This window comes from Triticum urartu, chromosome 5, assembly GCF_003073215.2.
Source record: "Triticum urartu cultivar G1812 chromosome 5, Tu2.1, whole genome shotgun sequence".
In the NCBI taxonomy this organism is placed as follows: Eukaryota; Viridiplantae; Streptophyta; class Magnoliopsida; order Poales; family Poaceae; genus Triticum; species Triticum urartu.
In genome coordinates, this window is record NC_053026.1 from 306,750,952 (window position 1) to 306,758,851 (window position 7,900).

Sequence of the window (7,900 nt, forward strand, 5' to 3'; positions counted from 1 at the left end):
TGTTGCCACAAAGCATTGTAGTTACTGTAGGAGTAGCGCGTTTTATAGGCCCGCGCTATAGCTACATTTCTTAGATAAAAAGAAAATAAAAAGGAAAATAAATAACTACTTCCTATAGCAGTAACGCATTTTCGTGGAAAGCGCTATAGCTAACTTAGCTATAGCGCTTTTGCCCACCAGCGCTACTGCTATTTTGACTTAACTTCGCGCGGGCTCAAAATTTTGCTAACTCCTTTCCCCCAATCCCCATCGATCTCCTCCATCACCGCCTCTTCCTCGCCGCCCCTGCTCCCTTGCCGCCGTCGTTCCCTCGCCGGCCCTACTCCACCGGAGCCGTGCGCCCTCGACGCCCCTACCTCCATCGCTGCCACTACTTCCCTCGTCCGCTCCTCGCCTCCCTGCCTCCCTCGTCGCCACTGCCTCCGTCGCCGCCAGCGGAGCCGCGCGCCCTTGCCGCCCCTGCCTCCGTCGCCGAGCACCTCCCCGCCACCGTATCTCCACTCTCTGTAAGCCCCCACCCCTCCTCTCCCTCTGCCTGTTCTTCCTACCATGTTTTTTAGTAGTAGTAGTAGTAGATGTTAATTAGTAGTAAGGTTCATAGATAATGTTTCTTAGTAGTAATAGATGTTAATTAGTAGTGGTGGTGGTACTAGTTAACTAGGGTAGTAGGGTTAATAGTAGAAGTTTTTTAGTTAGGGTAATAATAGATGTTAAGTAGTAGATAATGTAGATTTAGTTCAGTAGGGTTTAGTTTTTGAATTGAGTTTGTTTAACTAGATGTTAATTAGGGCAATAGGGTTTAGTTTAGAGTAAAATTTAGTTCAGTAGTTAACTAAATATAATTTTTAGAAAAAAATTGTATATGCTTAACTAGGGCGGTAGGGTTAGGGTTGTAGGGCTTAATTACAAATGTTAGGAAAGTAAGGTTTAACTAGATGTTAACTAGGGTATAGTAGGATTTAGTTTAGAGAAAAAATAATATAAAAATATAAATTTCTATTAGTGCCGCAAGTCTAGTAGATTCTTATTTTTTAGTGAATTTTTATTAGGACAAAAATTTAGGACATAATTTGAGCTCTAGGGTTCATAATTTTTATTAGGACAGAAATTGAGTTCCAGGGTTCATAATATTTACTAGGAGATAATTTTTATTAGGACAAAAATATGTAAAGGTTCTAGGTTTCTAGGGTTCATCCATCTATATTTGGTTTTTGAATTGAGTTTGAGAGAGCATGAGATTTGTGTAGATTTTCTTGAAGTGTCAAACACTAGGAGATGCAAATTTGAAGTGGCCACGTTATATGCAAATTCCTCAATAGTGTATGCTCATGTTTATCTACTGTTGTAGTTGCTCATGTACATGTTCTTAATTGGTCCTATTATATGCAACATTGAAGTGGTTCGATTGTGCCCAAGTGGCCCTTTGTTGTAATGATTCCGAGTGGCCTATGTTTTACCGGAATGTTGATTCATTTCCATTCTGGCAAATTTCAGGCTCTATTTGTCCAGTTTGTAGCAAAGGTCCTGCCAAAATTTTCCATGAATTTCGCCATGACTTGTGCTACAAACTAGGACATATCGAGTGCTCGGGATTTACCACAACAGGAATGAATCAACATTCCTACGAAACATTTGCCTTTTTGTGTCATTATTCATTTTATTAGGTCTAGAATTAATTGACTAGATTTAATCATAGGAAACATGGCTAGCAACGATGAAGGACAGGGTTCTGGTGATTGCAATGTCTACGCGGCGACAGACGCCTATTTGAACCTTCTCGATGAGCAACGGTTGTTGCAGGGACCACCTGTCACATCCGAGACTGAGACTGACATCGAGACCGGCGCTGAGACTGACACCGGCGCCGAGACCGACACCGAGACTCGTGAAGCCGGTATAGAACCGAAACCAAAGAGGCAACGACGCCCAAACCAGCTCATCACTACTAGAGTGGTGGTCACGGAGGTGGACGACGGCAATTTTAAGTCAAAAGAGCCTGCGGAAGCACGCTCGTGCTACGACAATCAAATAGGCTGTATCCTACGGGCAACCGCCACCATCAACTATGTGAAACTAAGGAAGATACCAGATATGAAGAAGTCCCTCCTAACGAAGCTGCACCAGGTGTTCTTATTCCCGGGCCGGGATGAAAGCAAATATAAAAATCCAGATAAAGACTCGACAATGAAGAAGATAAACAGACCCGGGAGTGGCAAGTTTAGCGGTGCGTTCTCCGTCTGGAAAGTAAGGGTGAAAGCAAGGATCATTGACAAAAAAAGAACCCTACTCCGAGATTGTAAAGGATAATCCGATAATTACGAAAGAGCAGTTTGAAATATTCAAGGTGGCTTGCGTTGCTGAAGCTGCCAAAAAAAGTCGGAGTATATGAAGGGGTTCAAGAGAGGAACATGGGGTGCCACCACCTCGGAAGCCGTGGTTACGCGGGGAAGAGGTCCATATGGGCCAAGGAGGACGCGGAACGCGAAAGTCTGGGCATCCCAAACCCCTTGGCGGAGTTCACTGCCCCACAGGAGCGTGACGTTCTCAGAGCCCGGTACCATTGGGACCCAGTCAAGAAGGTTTTCGAGACGAACGCGGTCACGAGGAGTTCATGAGACTGCTGGTAATTTTAAATTTACCCCCTAATTTTAGTTTCTGATCAATTCGACTGCACGTTTAGTCATATTTATAAACGATCCTTGTTCCTTTTACGGAGAGAGCAGCATAGGATCGCGGCCGAAAGGCGTTGGCGAGGCCCAAGTGGGACACCCCATTCAACCGGGCCTTGAACATATTGAAAGAACTCCCGCTGGACACTCGGCCTTCGTATGGGCACGTGCACGACGTCGGAGACGACACCACGTGGAAGAAGTACTACCGTGAGATCAGGAGGAGAGAAAGGAAAGACGAAGGTTAACTGAAGAAAACATCGATAAGAAGGTTGCGATTGCGGTTGATAAGAAATCAACTGAGACAGTCAAAGCAGTGGTAGCTGCCGCAAAAGAGGAAATGACAGCTTCGTATGGTGTGTTGCTTCCGGCTATCGTCAATTGGAGCAGGGATACGAACCAACGCCTCAAGAAGTACTACATTATGTATGATGAGACATGCCATGTAACTTGTATAGCTATATCGCGTGATTATGATGTGACGACATGATTTGTGTTAGATGATATGATGAGACTATTATGTGTATGATATGATGAGCATATTGCATGTTTATGATATGAATAGAATACTGTATGAAACTTGTACAGAAACATCGCAAATACGTAGCAAAAAAAGATAGGAGAAAATATAGTAGTAGCACTCTTTAGCGTTGGACAGGAAAACGCTACTACTAAAGCACTTAGCAGTATAGCTGGTATAAAAAACGCTACTGCTAAGTAGGTATAGCAGTAGCGCATATCAAAACGCGCTACTGCTAAATGTTAGCTGTAGCGCCTTATCAGTAGCGTGGGTACCCACGCTACAGATACACTAAATACCTGCGCTACTGCTAGACTTTTCCCTAGTAGTGCATATTTACCTAGTTAAATAGATTACCTAGAACTACGTGCATGTCCTATACATCGGGATGGAGGGAGTAGTAACATAATGCACCTTAAAATAAGTTTGCTTATGTTCATCTCATTAATGAGGAGAGAGATGTTTCTGGTAACATAATATGTTATTATGATTAATGCATTTCATGGAAAAATGAGTCTTCATCCAAACAGATGAAGGCTTTGCATGATACTACACATTCTTCTCAGGCACGTTCTCATATGGGTCCATGCATCGGCGGCGGAGAAAAAGGATAGGAATTGGATGGAGAGCGGCAAGATGAAAGAGAAGAGTGAGGGATTTTACCGCGAAAACAGTGTGGCCAGCTACAAAGCGTGGCTCCGCCTTAGTTTTGGATGGGTCTAGGGTGTCAAAATTTGACGTGGCTAGTGTCTGGACTTCCTCAAAGCCCACTGTTTTGTTTCGTGTTTGCCAGAAATGACGGTTTAAACTGCTCTGTGAATCAATTGGGTCACCATTGAATGGCTTATGGGCAGCAGACAGCTCTAGAGCGTCTAGACTGTCTTGCCTTTTGTATTCCCCTTCCTTCTAATAAAAGAAAGGCCTATGGCCCTTTGAGATGAATGGCTTGCGGGGTCTGAAGAGTTGCCTCCGAACAGATATAGGCTGTTTGAGGGTCGGCTTGAAAACGTCCCAAGTTAGTTCCCACTATTACCAGCTCTAGGTATTAGGTATATAGGATGTCACGGGTACCCTGGTCCCTGGGTGTTGCTGATCTTATCGGCAGCCTCAACTGTTAGTGCTAAATATGGTTAGTTTAGGCCTAATCATACTGTGTGTTAGGCGCATAATTTAGGACATACACAAATAGCATATTTTCTTGTTGTCTTATTGATTGTAATACTCCCCCGGATCAAGCTCCATGCCACTCCCTTTTCCATCACCACATGCAAGTTCCTTCAGAAAGGTAGGGCCAGAAAAATATATAGTTGACTATTCCCGGCCGGTTGGATTATGTACGCTCAGGCTCAGGTCTGCTACAATTGGTTGTCGTGCATTCTGTCACTGCATGTGCCGCAGGCAGCGTCGACCAGGCACACGAATCTATACATCATACATCTGCTACAAATTAATTAAGTCGTCTGGATCAAATATCATTATCCACGGCCATATACGACAAGGTTGTGGCGGCCAGTAGGCCCCACTTGGAAAGAAATGATAGCTTAGCTAGGGTGGTTAATTAGTTTTTTTTTAAACGGAGAGGGTGGCTAATTTGTGGCGGGAACACGCCATGGTGATGAGGGAAAAACCATAAGGTAAAAGTTTCTGCCACTAATTGTGATGTTTTCTCCAATATGATTTATGAAAATTTGTTTGACAAACTGTAGATAACCGAGTTCCGCTGGTTTTGGTAGTGTGCATCGTACTATCCATATCTAAACAAATCTAAGACAAAAATTTTGGAACGGAGAGAGTACTTTTGTGGTCAATAAACCTTTTATTGCCAGAATTTTTTTCGCTGAAATGGTGTCTTCTTAATTTTCGTTCACAATTATCTATGTTTTTTCAATAATAATTACCTAACATTTGCTAGACTTTATCAGGTGTATTACATGCTTCTTTGCCTGCTCTCTGTTTCATTATTAAACTTGACCACAAGCTTCATAACTGCGATTTCATAAATGGTGACCGTAGCTCCTTTGATGCAAAAATATATATAACTTTGAATTATTAGGTCGTTACGCATTCGTATTTTATGATTGTGCTCGCAGGGCTAGCTGTCCCACCCACTGCACACCAGGTGAAAAAGAACCTAGCAAAAAGATGAATTTCCACACTTGCATACTAGAATATGGGCACAATTATTTAGCCCCTGCTTGGAACACGCGAATTCTTTTGCGAAAGGGGGAGGGGCAGGTATCCCCTGGTGGTATCCACGGTGTTTGCTAATTCATATAGTACTATTTTATACCGACTGCATTGCTAGTCCAGGCGAAGTCAATGTACTTAGGTTTGGTCGTTGTTGTGGTTCATGGAAAATTGTGGCAAAAGAAGGTGGCCACTGAGCTCGGGCTCACAGTTTAATCCGTCGATCGATCAATCGGAAGGAGCAAAGAAGGACCATGTAAACGTGTTAATTACAGTACACTACAGAAATAAGTACACTATGCAATGCGCGCTATTCCAATTAGTCCACACACGCTTGCAGACCGAGCTCATATATGGATGAAAACGACTTACATTTGGCACGACCGATGGCGTCGATGGGACTTTACCATTTTACCCCGATCTGGAGCATGGCCACATATGGTGGTGACGAGGTCGTGGTGACATGAGATTGCCTCTGCCAGCCTGACGCCACTAACGTGCGTGCATGAGTGCGTATAATTAACTCTTGAGCACGATGGATTACTGGCCAGATACTTGCTTAATTTGTTCACAGGGTAACTGGTGAACACAAACGACATTGACCATGCATGCACTCATAGAGATGAAATCAAAACCTAGCTGCCGATGTACTCGATGTGTATGTGTCAGTCGTTTTGTTTAGTTGCCATCTCAATTATCGCATGTGCTCGATGCCGATCCATCCCCTGACCCCTCTTGCCTACGTCGCATGCAGCTGATTTTATAACTTATAAGGCGCAATTTTATGTGCAAGTGGCAGGCCCCATTAGTTTACGCGGTTACATAGGGGTACCATATATACTAAAACCGTGGACGCACAGTTAGCTGCTTAATCTGACTCTGAGATCGAGGCGAGGAAAGTTAGTTGAGAACTTGAGAGAGATGAAGCACATCAAGAAAAGCAGCAGCTCGTCCAGGCTTGTCTGCGGCGACGACCGTTCGGCGGCGGCGTTGAAGGAGATGGCCAGGGAGCAGTCCCTGGTGACGCAGCTGCGCGCTGTCGTGCTGCCGGCGATCCAGCTAGCCGGCGGCGAGCGCGCCGAGGTCGTCGCCCAGATGTTCGAGAGCATACTGGACTGCTCGGCCAAGGCCATAGCCACGCTGAAGCTTCTTCGTCTCGATCATTCTCAAGTTGATGATGCGGTGCTGCCGACGGCGATGGTGGACGACAAGACGAGAGTCAGGAAGATCGTCACTGGTGACGGAGAGAAGGACGGCGACGACAATGCCAAGCCCCTTCGCCGTCAGCGCAAGAGAAGGTGAGGAGCACTGCATATTTGGGTATGTTGAATAATCGAGAAAAAAACAGCTAATGGTTTTTATGCTGTGAGCAGGAGATTAGCCGATGACTCCGTGGCGCTTGAAACGCCTGTTCCTCACTACGATGGCCACCAATGGAGGAAGTATGGTCAGAAGATTATCAACCACACAAAGCATCCAAGGTATACAAGTAGATATACGCATAATTTTTGTTGCGTATACATCAAAGATCACAAATGGAAATGCAAAAAGAATACCTTCGTGGTACAACAACTCACTGGCGTGGTTTTGGTTGAGCAGGAGTTACTACAAATGCACCTACAAGCAAGAACAGGACTGCAGAGCAACGAAGACGGTGCAACAGCAGCAACAAGACGCCGGCGTCGACGATGACCCCGCCATGTACGCCGTCGTCTACTACGGTCAACACACCTGCAAGCCCGGCCAGACCGATGCTGCCGTCGTCGAGACAGCAAGCACCGGTAGGTGCGGTGAAGGCGGGGGAGAGGAGCATGCACGGAGCAACAGCCAGTGCAGCAATATCTCAGTGACTTGCTCTTCGATTGTCGTTGACCACCACCAGACGACGACGGCGGCGTCCCTCGAGAGCAGTTGCAACCTGCTCGACATGGCGGGAGACTTGGCTACTCCAGAGGTGAACCAGTATGATCAGCTGTTTGACGTGGATTCGTTTTCGCCGTTGGATTTGGGGACGGCCTGGGCGACGGATGTGAGCGGGCATGGGCTCCAAAAGTTTGGAGGCTGGTAATAATAAAATTCTGATCACGTCCATGGATGAGTTAAATAGTCGATACGTGAAAACATGTTGTGTAAGCATCTTTATTTTGTAAAAGTACTCTCCCCGTTTACAAACATAAGATATTTTGGACATTTCAATATGGATTATCAAAATTGCTATTCCTACGGATAACTTCTACGAAAACTTTACATAGCGTGCGTGAGAGAGGCAGTAACCGTTATGAGAAAAAACAAGGGAATAACGGCATTGGATTTTTGGCTCTGGAAACATATACTCTCGGATAACAGTAAAAATCAAAAAATAGATGTTTGATCATAATCAGGAAGCACCCGCGTCGCTCTCCAGGGGAGCGGCTCGGGTGACCTAACCCCGCCGCCGCCGCCACCCCCTCATGCTCCCTCCCCCCTCGCCGTCGCCACCCCCTCATGCTCCCTCCCCCCTCGCCGCCGTCGGGCGTCCCCGCTG

The 7,900-nt window shown here is 45.5% G+C and overlaps 1 protein-coding gene across 1 annotated transcript; it reads left to right on the forward strand.

The window, feature by feature from the left end:
* Positions 1 to 6,233: 6,233 nt before the first annotated feature.
* On the forward strand, positions 6,234 to 7,572 carry LOC125555930 (WRKY DNA-binding transcription factor 70-like). Its single transcript, XM_048718736.1, has 3 exons — positions 6,234 to 6,674; positions 6,750 to 6,857; positions 6,976 to 7,572. Exons 1-3 carry the CDS (start codon positions 6,298 to 6,300, stop codon positions 7,442 to 7,444), a joined length of 954 nt encoding a protein of 317 aa, XP_048574693.1. The 5' UTR covers positions 6,234 to 6,297; the 3' UTR covers positions 7,445 to 7,572.
* Positions 7,573 to 7,900: the final 328 nt, after the last annotated feature.

Coding starts and splice junctions, on each gene's coding strand:
- LOC125555930 (XM_048718736.1), top strand. CDS start 6,298: ATGAAGCACATCAAGAAAAGCAGCAGCTCGTCCAGGCTTGTCTGCGGC. Junction 6,675..6,749: donor CGCCGTCAGCGCAAGAGAAG/GTGAGGAGCACT, acceptor TGCTGTGAGCAG/GAGATTAGCCGATGACTCCG. Junction 6,858..6,975: donor AACCACACAAAGCATCCAAG/GTATACAAGTAG, acceptor TTGGTTGAGCAG/GAGTTACTACAAATGCACCT.